The sequence below is a fragment of the Phymastichus coffea genome, unplaced genomic scaffold (assembly GCF_024137745.1).
Source record: "Phymastichus coffea isolate CEN01 unplaced genomic scaffold, Cenicafe_Pcof_1.1 PCOF00068, whole genome shotgun sequence".
Lineage (NCBI taxonomy): Eukaryota > Metazoa > Arthropoda > Insecta > Hymenoptera > Eulophidae > Phymastichus > Phymastichus coffea.
In genome coordinates, this window is record NW_026706879.1 from 654,257 (window position 1) to 670,523 (window position 16,267).

A 16,267-nucleotide genomic window follows, 5' to 3' on the forward strand; every position below is an offset into this window, starting at 1 on the left:
AGCGAGGAAGAGGGGGTGCCGTGGCTCGAGCAATGGCTCCCTGGGCGCCGATGACGAGGCGCGTTAAAACAGAAATTTTTTTTTTTTGCACCTTCCGGGGATCGATAAAAAACCAGTGTAAACCCGACGCCCAAGTTATATTCCCGTGAGATAAAGACCTGAGGTTAAGTTTATTATACGTGTCGCGGCGGACGAGTGAAAAATCGCTTGGATTATTTTTACACACCTCGCCCCGAAGTATTATCGCTCTCTTCTCGTTTTCCTTTTTGTATTCGCCGGCGAATTGATGCTGCGATAAGATGTAAGCGGGATCGCTTGTTTGATTCGATAGGCAGAGTTATTCTTTCTCCTCGTCGGGTCTCCGTTTGCCATTGACAATTGTGAGCGAATGCATTTCATGAACGATCTTCAATCGCTTCCGAGAAGTTCACTCGATTGAAAATGAAAATACTCGACTGAAATGTCGTTGGAAAAACATACAGAGAACACGTCATTGCAGCACAGAACACGCGGATGGTGACCATCTGTGCCGTCGTTGTACAGTGATAAGTACGAAATATCGTCCTTAAAAAGAAGGTGCAATACGCCGTGAACGTACGAAGTCTCGATCGGGGAAAAAGAAGAGCAATACATCACGTGGCAAGGCGTGACGCGTCTAACCGGCTGCTGCTGCCGGAAAAGATTCATCGGTCGAGGGTAACGCGGGATAAAGGCGACATCGATAACCTTCTCATAAAGCGTCTCCGATATCTCTTCATAACTCGATCGTCGTCGTCGGGATCAAAGCGTTAGAGAGAGACGGATAAAAAAGCTTGCTGGTGACGGCCCTTTCATCCCTCTCGCTCGCGTATAATTAACATCCATTCAACAAATAGCGAGACGCCCTAATAATATCTCCTCGCCACGTCGCCATGGTGATATACTTTTTTTTTGGCTCCCTCCTCGTAGTTCTACAGTGTCTTCCGTGCTCTTTCCAACTCTGCTTGGCTGATTATATTAAAAAGTGCAGGTGCTCTCTCGTTCCAATATACCTTCTCCCTACATTATTCGCTCTACTCTCTAATCATTTTATATTTGCACAGGTATATTTATTGGATGGGCTTAATCGAGTTGCTACTTTTAATTGCTCTAATTACTTCTTACCCCTTTTTTCCCTTTTTTCGTGTAGACCTATTAAGCTGCAGCACTTCTCTTTTTTTTCATGCTTAACTTCGTTCATGACTCTACTCTCTCTCTCTCTCTCTCTCTCTCTCTCTCTCAATGGAAGCTAGTCTTTTTCTCTACTGGCGTGAGTGTAATTTGCTTTCTCATTGTTAAAAGCGAAACTCAATTAACAAGATTAAATCAGTTGAGTGAGACATTTTGTAGAATGATTTAACACTATACTTTGTATATTAGACAATATTATGTTTTGTGTATAAATTAGTATTTTGAGTTTGAAAATTAGGTTGTGGTTCGCTTATGCTTATTATTTAGACATCTTTACGTAGTCCAAGTCACGACAAATCAAAACGTACGTCATTCTTACAAATTTTATTCATCTATAGCTTTTGTTTCAAATTACTCATATACAAATTTGTCTAGGTAATACAATCTTTCACGTTTTAAGAGGTAATTATTGATAGACCGTGGAAATCGATTATTTGAACGTATAAGTACATAAACTTAGATAGTCGAGTTGATAACTAAATTATATGAATTCAAATCACATCAAATCGAACACAACTGAACTACCTGGGCCGAACTATACTATCCTCAATATGGCATTCATATCTGAGCAGTTCAACACTGTTAACCCAGTAACAAGTGAAGTCCGTCAACAACGTAATACGATCTGCATAGCTGATGATGATTACGAATCAGCATCACTGTCATGAGCAATTAGTCCGCTTCGTTGACAGAGTTGAACTGATTGGCATTGCCGCCACATTCTTCGTCATTTCCAATAGAAATTGAACGTACATTTCATCTAGCACATGATCATAGAGTATAAATTTTTTGATCTCTATTGCGATAAAAGATAAGAAAACAAGCTACATGAAAAAAAAGGTGACAAATAAATTCAACAAAGCAACTAAATTTAAAACAACAATAAAATGGTAAACCTTGAGAGTAGAGGACGAGGCAAGTTGAACAATCCCTCGCATAACAGCTCTCGTCGCTAAATCGGCTATGTTAGCAAATAAATCAAAGCCGTCATCATTTTCATCTTTTTAAAAATCGCGTCGAATTTTCCCAATGTAATCCAATCTAGCACATTCTTCGGTAGCAGCGAGAGCCCCCCTTCTCGACCAAAGCAGCCCCTTTGTTACCTCTCCTCTGTCGGCTTCCGCCCTCCTCGTCGTTGTCGTCGTCGTCGTCGTCGACGTTGCCTGGAGGGCTCGTCGACTCTCTAAGCATTTTCGCGACAAAGAGTGTTGGCTTTTCCGGCTAACGCACGGCCGACGAATTTAATATCGAGCCCCTGCCAGCGACGGTGATGAGAGTTCATAATCGCGCTTGCCGCGTGAAAACGCGCGTCCGCGAACGAACTTGGTCTACTTCACGCGCCCGCCGTAAGGGAGAACGAGCGTGCGTGGGCTCTATTTTGCCGTAGAGTTAATAAATCACAAGAACGGCTCGCTTTTTCAATAAAGCCGTCGGCGGCTTTCAAAGCGCAACGCGTGTATATAGTCATCTGGCTTTTGCTGCCAATTTGTGCAAAGTCCTGCGAGTTTTCGAATGCGCTTGAGGTCGAAAGGTTTTTCGCGCATCACATTTAAGCTGTCATGCAGAGTTTGCGCTTGGCAATGCATACAGGCACAGCAAATAGAGCATGTCGCGTACCTCGCAAGTTATGAACTGTCGCGTAACCTCGCGCGAAACAGAAGAGTAATAGATGCTTTCGACTACCGAACTACACAGCTCAACGGAGCACACGATTGTTTCATATCTTCAAATTAATTACTTTCTACAACATACGAAGTGTCCTTCCGACACTCGAGAATCACGCAAAAGATATTATATACATAATAGTGCCAAAGCTTGCAAGTGAAATCTACGGTAACGAGAGGACGAATGCGCAAGTTGGAAACGGCTTGACGCGCCATCAAAAGAGAATATTTGACTGATTGTGAGAGTGAAAAGAGACTTTTTTTCGAGCTTAATTCCGCGAAAGAAAGAGTGCAACTAACGACGTCATCTCGCGAATGGAAAAAACGAAGAAGAGACTTGTGCCCAAGCCGCGGCATCGAAAAGACACAATTGGCCACTTTCATTTCGCCTCTTTTCCGTCGCCTGTCGCGGCGAGGATTTCGCGCAATTAAGATCTGCGGTGAATCGTTTCCTTTTGCTTGTAGGGCGGCGGCCTGGAGGCGGAAGTTTGCTACTGTACCTTTCGGAGTTCATTCGAGGGTGATGTGCTTTGCGCTTTGTATGAAGTGCTGCCGTCACTGCGACGAAGTACACAGATTTTTCTCGGAAGGCAGCTTCAATTTGAATTTAGTTTAGGAATGGTGGTGAAAACTGATTAAGTAAGATTTCGAAAAATTACAGTTAATATATTTTATGCTTTTTATTGTTTTTAGAAAGTTTCTGGAAATTGAAAATAACTTTCTCTTTCAGTCGTATGTCAGAGAATTTATCAACGTCTTAATAAAAGAAATATCAGAGCGTTTGTACAGATGGAGCATTGTTATGATTATCTGCAAGTAAAATATTTTAAATAACAGACATTCGGTGATACTGGATTAAGTCGTATAATTGATTACAAAACAAAATTGTGTATGGAATAGACGGAACTCTTGTGTGCATTAATGTTTGAACAAAATTTTTAAAAGTAATTCAATATGAATTGACAACTGATAATCTGGAAAAAATCCTTGAAAAATCAAATAAACACTCACAGTGCATCACAAATCAAATCGAATTTATATAAATTCGATTGAACGAACTGCAAAAGAAGGAGCGCGCGCAATAAATATGTGTCGCGTAATCGCAAAGCTGGGCAATGATGTACGTCGCATCGAGAACAACGAGTGGCATGCAGTAGCGGCGATAAAAGAGTGGCACTGACCGTCAAATTAGAGACTCCGGGCCATTTCGGCGGCGGCGGCGGCGGCGCTCGCGAAAGCGAACGCCTGCGTCTGACAATGAATGACACTTTAATCAGTCGTCACGCACACACGTATACACACGCACACAGCCCTCGGTCCACAGTCAATTATACCAGATAGCGAGTAGGGGACGCCGCACCGCGTGAATTTGCATGCTAAATGGTCTCTCTTTGTGCGACTTTGGCTACTCGCGCAAGTGCATCTGACTTCTTTTCTCTCTTTCTCTCTCTTACTCTCCCCTTTCTTTTCCAGTTGATCGCTCGCTCATTCGACTGCCTCGTCAAAGTTGCTTTCACATCTTTGCCACGCGTTGTTTTAATTAATTTGTCGTCTCGTCGCCATTCATATATTAATCGTTCTGCGAATTGAAACACATGTCACTGCTGCGTGGCGCGCGTTGTATGAATTTCAAATTTGTCGAATCACTGTGTAATATTCCGTCCATAAACTCATTCGGCTAAAAGCGACGTCGAGGTACATTAATCCGGTATTCTGAATTAATGCCGTTAATTATTTTAAAGCTCGCTGCACTTGACTTGGTAACGAAATGACTCTGTCGACCTGGTGTGCACATTGAATAGTTGTTACGTGGAAAAAAATACCGAAAAAGGATACAGCTCATTTCATCAGATGACTTGGCGATTCTCGCATCGGGAAATTCATTTCGCCAGCGCGGGCCAATCATCGGGATTGCTCGTAAATTTCAGGCTGGAAGAACGCAGCCGATCCGTCAACAAAGGGGCTAGTAACCAACCACCGCACAAGGGCACGCACAGTACTAGCATGTAGTACAACTCATCAAATCAAGGGCCGACAAAGGCTCAGCTGATGACGTGAGAGCGAGCGCACCCGTTCAATTCCGATTCGTTTCAAGCGTCGGCGGCCAAGCAAATGAGTGGCTAATCAACTCGCTCGCTTAATTGCAAACTTGGAACACGCAAAAAAAAAAGAGCTTTGCGGACGCGACTGGACGTGGACTTGTGATGTTAATCGCGTTTTCGTCGGCAGTGTCGGACGGAATTTTGATATCATGCAAATGTAGCTAGAGAGAGAGAGAGAGAGAGAGAGTAAAAGTCACGTATGGACGCAAGCGTGCGTGCCTGCGTTTGCGACCGAAATTCACTTTGACGAGAGATCGAGTTAACTCTCCGCCATATATGTATACGCCTTTGCGCGAGAGAGAGCCAGCGAAGAGATTAATTTTTTACGTATTCATGGGAAAGCTTGCGTCCGCGGTGGCATGCGCGCCTTTCAACTGCTGCGCTCGATGATTTGATTTTCGACAGGCGTGTGCGTCGTCGTTCGATCTAAGGATTGTTGGCCCGTGTACAAAGCACACGCCAGGGTGCGACGTGGTTTTTGTCAGCTTTCCGCGGCTCCGCGTCGACTATTTTTTGCCGGCTCGTCTTGTTGAATGGTAGATTACGTATCTGGCCCGGAAAATTCATTCCGACTGTCAAACACGTGCTATGGGCTTGCCAATTTCCCGATCGTGGCGCGTATACTATTTTTTTTGTCCAGCCAGACCGAAATTAGCATTTTACTGACCGAACCGCAACAGGGAAATGCTACTTTTGGCCGGCCCAGGTATGCAATCTATTATTTTTCGAATTCAAACGTGAGAAAATAAAGTTTGGCCCTGAACTTATAATCGACGGATGGAGCTTCGATAGAATTTTATTGGCTGATCGTAGATGGTCATCATCAATAGTCGTGAATGTCGCTATTATAAATTCGTATACAGTTCACCAGTTCACGTTTCCCATTGAAAGCCTCGATACATAACGAATACTTTTATAAAATAATTATCCGAAACAGCAGAAGAGAAAATACTCTTTAAGACATTGCATCGTGCTGCTTTATTAAAATAGATTGCACCTCGCTCGCAAGCACCAATAGGTCGTGACGACCACGATCGAGTCGCAATTTCCAAAAAGCGCACAGTGGCGAAGGTGCGCAGTCGTGATTCACAAAGCGGTCTGCGGGCCGCGGCGGCAGCAGCACATATCGGACTCGAGTGCCCTTGGAGAAAAAGAGAGCGCGCCGTTCGCACCGCCTAATCGGCCACTCGAAAGCTCGACCCTCGCATTGGTGCCGCTGTCAAGCGACAGCATCGATCGCGAGCGAAGCGCTCCTTAAACGCGTTTTCAATGAATTTCGGCTGCACGAGTCCGCGCCTCGTTTGTTCTTGCGGGCAAGCGGGCGCGGATAGCACTCGATTGATTTTACGAACATTGATTTACGGCTAGAGATGGGCTCAGCTGCGCGTCAATGAGCCTCCCTCCTGCACCGCGGCCGAATTTCGTTATCATAAATTACGCGCTCGCGCAAGTTTTCATTTGCTTATTCATCGATCGCTTTATGCGCGCGCTTTGCCCCGCGCTCGCTCGGCAAACATCGCCCGTCTCCTTTTACATTCATTTGTTTATATTTGCCCGTGGTGGCGCTCGCCCAAATGCGATATCATCGTCATCATTATTATTATTATTATTCCAGGACAAGCGAATGTCGGCGTTGATCAAACGAAGAGTCGGGGATGAGTCGATATGTTTTTTTTCCCGTCAGCGTTAGTTTTCTCTGCAAAGCCACATTGAGAGCGAAAAATCGTTTCGTTTTGCGCCAGTTAGCTCGCGCGACGTCAAATCGCTCGCCAATCGTTCTGCGCCGAAGAAACGAAGCGCTGGAGTGAAAAACAAAAAGTGAGTCGTCGCTTGGACGCGAGTCAGTCGAACGGAATGCATAACACTGACCGCGCCGCAAATGCAGGCGAAACCGTACGTACCAGTAGCCGTCGCGAATGATAATCGGCGCCATTTGCGTTCGGCGGCCGGGCATATCGCGCGCGCAAATCGTCACCTTCCAGCTTGTCGCCACGACGACTTCTCGGGGCAATCGCGTAAAACGTAATGCCTCGGGACGGGCGCGGCGAGCGGCGTGCGCACAGCGTATGCGGCGCGATTTCATATACGCAGCCGACAGTTTACTGACAGTTCCGATTGCTGATATCCTGCATGTTCTCGCTATCAACTGCACATACTACCCCGTCGATTTCCCTTCTTTCTCCCGTTCGCGTAACCTTTGTCGTTCCGGCGTATAATTTGCCCGCCACTGCGACAGCGTCATTCTAACCGTACACCTGCAAATACGCCGTCCTAATGACGATTAGCAACATCAACAGACTCCATAAATCAAAGTATAAATATAAACGTGAACGAGCGAATCAGCAAATAAGATAGATTGGCGTAATTCGCAGGCAAAGCATTCGCGTGAAAAACGGCTCGTCTGGTAATTGAGAATTAATCAATTGAATCGGTAGCCAGAAAGGGACAGGCGTGCTGCAGGTGTGTGTAATAGGCCTCGAGGCAGCGACCGACGTTACAGAGAGATGAATTGGCTCGGAGATGGCTCCTGAAAGAGTACTAGGATGGATGTACGTGCGCGTAGATGGGCGAGCGCGGCCCTACGAATTCGCTGAGAAAAAGAGAGAATCTCTTGGGGCGTTATCTCGGGATTGAATCAGCGTGTGCTTTTGGAAATAACAGACGATCGTGAATTGTTTTTTTTCTATCGATATTAGAGAAAATATTTTTCCCACACTTTTCGACGAATTATCATCTCAGTTGCCAAGTATCGATTGTGCAATTTCGGTAAATTTGCCGAGTGCGGCTATACAGAATATCAAGAAAGGAGAGAGCGAGAGAGAGAGAGAGAGAGAGAGAGAGAGGAGAGAGAGAGGAGAGAGAGAGAGGAGATGAGAGAGAGAGAGAGAGAGAGGAGAGAGAGAGGAGAAGAGAGAGAGAGAGAGGAGAGGAGAGAGAGAGAGAGAGAGAGAGAGTGGCTACATACCAAACTGATCAAGCCTCTCTATCTCTATCTGCGTGTATCAATTCAACCCTCGTACAAGAGTAGAGTGCACCTGAACTGCCAGTGAAATGCCAGTCCGTTGAATTCACCTATCTCTCTGCCCCTGCGGATGTACGCGGAGAATTACAAATATGCGCACGCTAGTCCATGGCCGCCGTCGATACAGACAACGGTTGGCTCTTCGGATGCTTCGCGTCGTTAGTTGACGATTTTCAGTTTCGTCGGTTAATCACGGGCGTTCTTGAGCCAACAGTGAGATCGGATATTCATTCATCGGTCCATTCAGTCATGTGAGCGAATAAAAGCGCAACGGATTGCCTCTCCGTCACATTTCTAATTGAGCTGCGTGCGACTCGGATTATCACTTATCACTGTCCGACACGTCGATATTCCGAATGAAACTGGAAACACGTAATGTTGTATTGCTTTCCTATTAGCTGGCGAATCATTGCCAAAGCAGCGCTGCTGTTTTCCCTGCGATCCTATCCAATGCTGGCATGCGCACTTGGATGCGACGTAAAATAAGTCTGAATAAGCATCTTAAGGAGCGCATTGAATCGAAAGTTTCACGAAGGCGACGACGACTCTCTGAAGCGCGCGTGAAAAAAGTTTCTCGACAGAGTGCACACACAGACGCGCTTAATTGCATTTCCGGTATTTCATTCATTCGCTCTCTGGCGCTACTCCCCGCGTCTACGATCCTTCTTTCCCACTCGCTCCCAAATAAAACAGGATAAAAACACGATTATGCGGCATTAGACATTCGCATCCGAAAACTTACTCTGCGCGCACACCGGCGGTAATTCAATGCACTTATTTAGAGAAAACTACGTAGCGAGGTTCCCGAAAGTCCGTTCGACGACTTTCGAGTGTCTAGCCGTGTAAGCGAGAGTAATTTTATGGGGACGAGCTCGAATCTAGTTGATAGAGATGTATGCCGCGAGCACCGAGAGTTCTACGGAAAATTCTCGCGGGTACGGGATTGGAAAGCTAACTTCTATTTGCGCACTGTTATAACGGCTCTATTGAAGTTCTCGAGCGAGATCCTGGAAATATTATAGTTCCTTGTTTCGTTTACCAAATGTTTAGCTAAATCTTCAATAACAACGACGATGTTTCATAATTCATTTCCAAGCGCGTTCGTCATTCCATTCCGCCGTACTTTAGTGTTTCGTAAAACAACAACCTGCGAATAACGAGGTAAACCAGCAACGAATGATATAAAGTTTGAAAGCAGTCCATCAAACGGCCGCACCGTCAAATGGAAGTCATGCAGTGGTAGGCGTCCTCCAAAAATACACATAACGCCAAATAAAGCTCACGAATTGAGGCGTCTGGCAAAACAAAGAGGCGCGGCGGCGTCGTCGTCGTCGTCGTGGTTGCCGCATTCGAAAAGCAAACTAACACGCGCGAGAGGAAAGACACGTGCCCTTCCGCCCCGTCGTGATACACAACGCGCGCCGTCTCAAATCGACCCCCGTTCGCGCGGTGCACGCGCACGATAATTGGACAATCGGAGCTCTCGCCGAGCCAACAATTAAGAGCCCCCCGCGTACCTGCGATGGCACTTGGCGCGCAGAACCCGTTCTAAATTTAAGACGCACGCGGACGTTGACTTCTCTCGCGCAAGGAGTAAAAAGACGCGGGCAGGAAGGAGGCGGAAAGGGATTTCAAGAATGCATCTTTCGCTTAGAAAAGTCGCCCGGTGACTGACTGGAAAAAATAAGTTTGATTGCAAGACTAATCGAGGAAATATGATTGCCAGAGCGAGGAAGGAGGGAGGGAGGGAGAGAGAGAGAGAGAAAGAGCTTCGGCGACCGATGGGGATTTTATATAATCTTTTTTTTGCTTTCTTTATTGGGGATCGGTTATTTGAGCTTCCCTTTTTTCTGTCCGATAGACGCTGAAAAGATTCTATAGAGTGCTTTGCTCTGCGGTTTACTTGCACTTTCACGAAGGTAAGCTAGTCGCTCGTTATTATATTTACCGTTGACGATATTTCATTGCAACTTCTGGAAGCTTATAAATTTATTTTTTCACGTTTTTTCTTCCTTTGTCGAAACTTCGATACTGTAACGCGAAGGCTTAACTCGGGGCCGTTCGATATTCAAAAAACCATGCTCGCGTAGTAACCCGCGACAAGCACAGCTGCGTATATCTCGAAATACATCCACGCGCCGCACGCGCGGGCACGCAGTTCGGGACGGGAACCGCTTTTGCAAGATTAAAGAATGTCAAAAAGTGAGTCGCGCGAGGGCAGACAGCCGCGAAAGAGAAAAAAGAAAAAGCGAAGAGCGAGGCGCGCCTCGCTTTTATTTTTCATCCGTTTACCGTCGCCCGTTTTCTCGTTATTCTTCATTGCGGATTTAGAACTGCCACGGCTATACGCGGACGGAAGTCCCGCGAACGAACCAGAAGAGCGAGGCCTTCCGCGATGGCGTGGGCCAGCTCTCTGGGCTCTATCTGGATTTGACCGATAACGTCTATAATCCCGCGCGCGGAAATATCGACGCCTCCGCCCCGGGCAAAAAAAAAAAAAAAAAAAAAATTGAACGAATCGACGAGAATTACGCGGCTTTGTTGCACGGAAATTTCATATCTAGGCTCTATTGTTCCCTTCAATTATTATTTTTTCAAAAAAGCTTTTGTGTTATTTTCGCTCTGTCTTTTTTTTCTGCAAAGCGCAACTTGTCAAAACTCTGATTCAGAAAAAGTTGTACATAAAACAATATCCCCTGCCAATTTTCTCATTACTCATGAATCTGGCAAAAATTTCAATGCAACAAGGCTTGGTAAAGTCCGAGAGCTCATTACGAACTGCATGTTTCCGTTACGGTGATAAAACAACTTAAATACACAAGAATGCCTTGAAAAGAAAAAAAAAATGATCTACTTACAAGATTTTTTCTATATTGCAAACTTCCGGCATCGAGCCTATGGAGCTACTCGCAATATGCGCAAAAAAGATTATTGAATTCAGCGAGACAAAGTGGCAAGGGGTATAAGCTCGTCGAGAGCTTTCCATTGTTACGAGAGGATGAATGGAGCGACGCGTTGGTTGATGGAAGGGTCCAAACGACGTTGAAATACATAAAAGTATACAGAGAGAATCGAAAAAGTCACATGGTAAATATCTGCATGCATAACAAACCATTTTATCGGCGATATCAAATAAAAGGCAATTTCTACTATTCCGCCAGTCTCATCCCTCTCGCGTAAACCACCGTTCAAAAAAAAAAAAAAAATCCTCGTCGGTCAATAAATTAAAACTCGCTCGCATCAATAACAAGTTCACATCCGCACTTGTCAGTCGGTAAATCAGCTTAGTAAACAAACGCATAGCTGGCCGATTAAAGGCGAACATGTTAACTGGCGATAAAAGGGCCAGGAAGACGAAGGAGGAGAAATGCCGTAAGTGCTACCTGCGGATGAGAGTAGAGTGGCGCGAGCGTTTACTACCGTATAATTTCGCGTCGTGTTTTATGCGCCTCATTCGTGCAATGCCCCTCGTCCGCACGCTGCCTATCAACGAGTCCCGATCGGAAGGACTCGTTACCAAAGCGAGGGCGCAACGCGACAACGGATTTAATTTTCTTCATCCTAAGACTGCGCGAGAAAGCATTGATGTTCTCTTAAAGTTTGTCAACGAAGGTTGCCAGCCGTGCAGGGACAACATTCTCCTCGCGTGTGGCCTTCAAGCGCAAGCGGTACATAATAATGATGTTAAAGTCCTGTATCGCGAACGCACATCTCTCGACTAACGTCGTCTCAATGCCTCGCGTACACTTTATGACGTTGCCAATCCAGTCAACTTCCAATTTAACAAACTAAGATAGTATCGATCGGAAGTGAACACTTTGCAACGATTGAACATACGAGCATTGGTCATTTTAGCTGATGACTACAGTTGAAGGTCGTTAACTCGTCATTTACTCGTAAGCGCAATTGATTCAATGTATGTTAAATTGATGATCGTTCGCCTGCATTGTTTTCTCCAGGAAAACGAAACGAGGTACGTTTATCTTGTCCACAGGAGCCGGCAACGTGCGATAGGGTGATGAACGAGTCTGGACAGCGGCATCTACGAAACTTTGATCCAGGCCATTCGTCGCCTAAAGCGACCGCGCGTCACTCCGTTGCTATACCGCCATTTGTGACCTCTTAATGCGCGTTATTTACAAGTCAATGGACGTCGACGCGTTGCGAAGACGATTAAAATCCTTTTCGATGCAGCGCTCTGCCGCGGTACTTGATTTATTCTTCGTTTCGAGACAGTTGCTGTGATTTATGGATTGTTGCGCGAGTCTTCATTGCTTTTTTACGGTCGCGATTGATGGCTGACGCTCAAAATGTGCACCGATAGGCAAGCGACTGCAGAAGTCATCTTTATAGACAGCGATTTGACAAGCTTTGATTAACTTTTGGTATTCGCGTTTTTAAACAAAGTCAATGCTTGAATGTTAATAATTGTTTTTACTCCTGATATTTCACATATGCAATGGAAAGTTTTATTATACGCAGATAGACATTCTATCTCTCTCTTTTTTTATATAAAGAAATGGGATCATTCACTGCAATTTCTCATTCTACAACATAAAATGTGTTAAAGCTACATGCATCATCCTACGAAGGATACTTTAACTAGTGACCTCAGTGGACTGCAAAGTTGCACGGAATTTGATCGAGTTTGGTCCGCAATGGCAATTCCGAATAAAACTTTCGGGTAGACCTCCCTCCCAACGCTTTTTCTTTACCCGCGCGAAAAGGAACAGTTTAATGGGCCATTCATCAGCCATATTTCTCTCTCTCTCTCTCTCTCTCTCTCTCTCTCTCTCTCTCTCTCTCTCTCTCTCTCTCTCTCTCTCCCTCTCTCTTTCAGTCTGGCTCATCAAGCATGTCGCATTCGCATAAGCTGCGAAAAAAAAGTGTCATTGGAATATTGCCTCCTTACGCGCAAAGTCGTAAATTTACTTCCGAAGCGGAAACAAAAGTAATAATTGAGAAAACTCCTCGGCGGGCGACTTTTCCTTCTTTTTTAATCGACATGAATCAAAAACTTTCCGCCGCAGTCGCTAAGATTCGTAGCTTGTAATCCTTCACTCAAGAGAAAAAATTGAACATTCTTTTTCTTCTTATCCAAGCCTTGATATATATACACATTATGTAATATAAAAACGAAGGAAGGTTGATCGTGATGGATTCAATGTTGTCTTTGAAGAGGTGATTTGTCATGTGAAGTCAACACCGAGAGAAAGAGAGAGAGAGAGAGAGAGAGAGAGAGAGAGAGAGAGAGAGAGAGAGAGAGAGAGAGAGAGAGAGAGAGAGAGAGAGAGAGAGAGAGAGAGAGAGCGTGGTGACAGTGGTGTATGTGCAAGCAGGGAGGAGAACAATTTCAAATGCTTTCTCGGATACGGGGACGTGTGGGATCGATTGAGCGACTGTTTCGCTATTGTTATTGGTAAAATATTGACTTATCCTGGGCTGAAATGTGCCAGCGATAGATGGGAGAATAATGACCGTGCAAATATCGTGGCCCGCAAATCGCAATGCCACATACTCCCCTCACCTTCGTACCGTTATTTTTGTTGCTTCCATAATTTTCTTTATCGCTTGATTAAAGCTCACGTAAACTATTTTCCTTTTTTCGTTCAGCAAGGTCAACGAATACGAGAGATGCCCTCGTAAAAGCTTATTGGCGTTGAAAAAAATGTTCCTTGTGAGGCCAAAAGTAAACACAAACGATATTAACGATGATAAAAAGCTACGAAGAAAAGCTTCGCGAGCGTATCGCTGAGTTGCTGTTTATCAAATCAATTCTCAAGAGTTGTACAAACAAAGGAGTTTGAGAGCAACGATCGTACGGCATAAATGTCATAGCTACTTTACGCGTGAGTGAGAAAATTCACGGGGCAGAAAAAGTGCGAGAGAGAATGAGAGGGTAATAACTGTCAGCAGCTGTAGTATGAAGCGTGAGCCTAAGTGACGCTCGGCTTATTATTCACCTCGAGTGCTCAGCTCCGAATTGGTTCGTCGAGAATTTCTCCGTGCTCCGTGGGTAAAGTACTTGAAAAGTGCAGCATCCGGTATATACCACGTTTGTTTCTTACATTATTCTCGCTTCTAAATTGTGATAATTTTTCGAGCTGGCGTGAGCTTGTTATCCTCCACATGTACTAAGTTGCTATTTAAATAGTTATCCCAACTATTTCATGTCTGACCATTACGACCTTTTACCACTTGAAATAAGTTCGCTATTTTTTTCTTGAATTTATTTGAAGTGATAAAAGGTCAGAATGGTTTTATTTCTAATTTTTATTTTCATAACTGATCTGCATTGAAAACGCAGTGCGGACTATTCGCCATAGTCTATTATCTCAATGATCATTGATAACTAATAGCGATGCATGTACAGCTATACTCTCCGACTATCGACAAAGTATCGATCATATTAGTGGACTCCATTTCAAAACAATTTAATACAAAACGCTAGCATTCTTATTCGTAAAAGAATGATTTATTCCATCACAAGTCACTCGTTCTATAAATAGATTCTCATGACAATAACTTTTTCCTTTGCGATGATAAACACAGACGCCATTGATCAACGGTTGAAACGGCGAGGTATGCAGGATAGAAACGCGTTCGCGCAATACGTAATTCACTTGTCTACGTTTCTCATATAAATACAAAAGCGCTACATGGCATCTCACACGCATCAATGACGCGAGAGATAATAACGCCACCCACACGATCAACAGAGCACAAAAGATCAAACAAGCAAAGTCACGGAATTTGCTCGTGGCGTGCGACATAAAAGTGAAAGTAAACGCGAGTTCTCGAGTCGATTTGAATTGCAAAAACAACACGTTTTCGTGGAAGGAGAAAAAACCAACCTTTGCAAGTTGAGGCTGCAAGTAGAGCGACGACGACGACGACGGCAAGCAGGCAGGGACGATGTTTTCTGGGAATCATCTTCGCCGCGGAGATTTTACACCTCGTGCGGGGTGAAGAAAAGCAGAACCGATGTGTCTCTACTGCTGCATTCAGTCACACGCGCACTTGGGTAAAATATCGAAAACGATCGAGTGAGCGCGAGACACAAGACACTGTATTCGGCTTCGAGTCACGTGCAAATGCAGTTATTACGCTGGGACATTTTGCTCGTATAACGGTGAGATCTCTCCTGGAGGGAAGAACGGGTTGGGAAAAAAACAATGACGGTATACGAACACCTGTTTAGCAGTCGTGAGTCACGTGGGACCTGCCGGCCTGTTCGTGCTAAAAACAAAAGAAAAAATCAAAAGACCGGCTTGCGCTCACCCACGCGCTCTCTCACCAGTCGACGGTCGTAACCAACTCGCGCGTTATTGAAATGTCCTTCGATCAGCGCTCGTGATCGACAAATCAGAAGTCGAAAGTAATGAAAAAAAGAAACGAAAGAAAATGGCGTTGGACCACTCGCAACACTCGCGCGGCACGCGCACACGAGAGCGAAGGAGAGGAGAGGAACCGATGTCTCGCGCGAAATACGTGCACAGTACTAATGATCAGGATGATTATGGAAAATCCGGACACCCGTGCGGAATATCCGAAGGTCCGTCGAAGAGACAGCGGTGAAGATACGTATGCGTCGACGTATCGCGCGACACTGGGGAGCGAAGTTCGCGCGCCACGCGAGTTCAGCCTCTCTCTCTCTATCTCTCTCTCTCTCTCGCTCTCCTTCCCTAATACCTGGGCTTGAGGGGGCTGCTGCCGCCTGCCTGCCCGCCTGCCTGCGCAGTGGGCGCACCATGCAAAGGGAGAGGGGAGTAGACTCGCGTAGCACTGTAGATGGCACTGCTCTTGCAACAAGTTGCAGCCGTATATAACTGCGTTCTCTCGCTGCCGGTACGTGTGTGCTTGTATACGTGACGCGACGACGGATTTAGAGATGTGCTGCTCTACCGCCGCTGCAGCGCACGCGAGCGCCGATCAAGTAGCACGCCAGAAGTCCCTTGGAGCCATTAACGAAGGCCAAATGATGGGGGATGCGCGATGTGCCACGTACCTTTAAACGCTTTTGTTCGCGCGACTGCTGTTTATCTCGCTCTCGGCCGTCCTTCTCCTCGGGCCCGAGCTTTGTTTGCTGCTTTTCGGAGGCCATCTGACGCCGGTTTTTCGTCGGTTTCTAATGGGCTTCCACTTCATTAGGAGTTGACGCGTTGCAAGGAGCGTCTTCTCGACGGGGAAAGCGTGCGAATGTCGACAGACGCATCGTCTTTTCGAGCTTTTCGTGCGAACGACGCTCGGCCGACGCATCAAATGAAAGA

General features: G+C 45.5%; 1 protein-coding gene across 2 annotated transcripts in view; it reads right to left on the reverse strand.

The window, feature by feature from the left end:
• The window catches only part of LOC131667615 (tyrosine-protein kinase transmembrane receptor Ror), a 226,913-nt gene extending 211,442 nt beyond the window's left edge, over positions 1–15,471 (reverse strand). For both annotated transcript variants that reach the window (XM_058941142.1, XM_058941143.1), the window contains exon 1: positions 14,852–15,471. In XM_058941142.1, the coding sequence (XP_058797125.1) occupies positions 14,852–14,930 (79 nt within the window). In that variant the 5' untranslated portion in view covers positions 14,931–15,471. The remainder of the gene's footprint in view (positions 1–14,851) is intronic.
• Between the last annotated feature and the right edge of the window lie 796 nt (positions 15,472–16,267).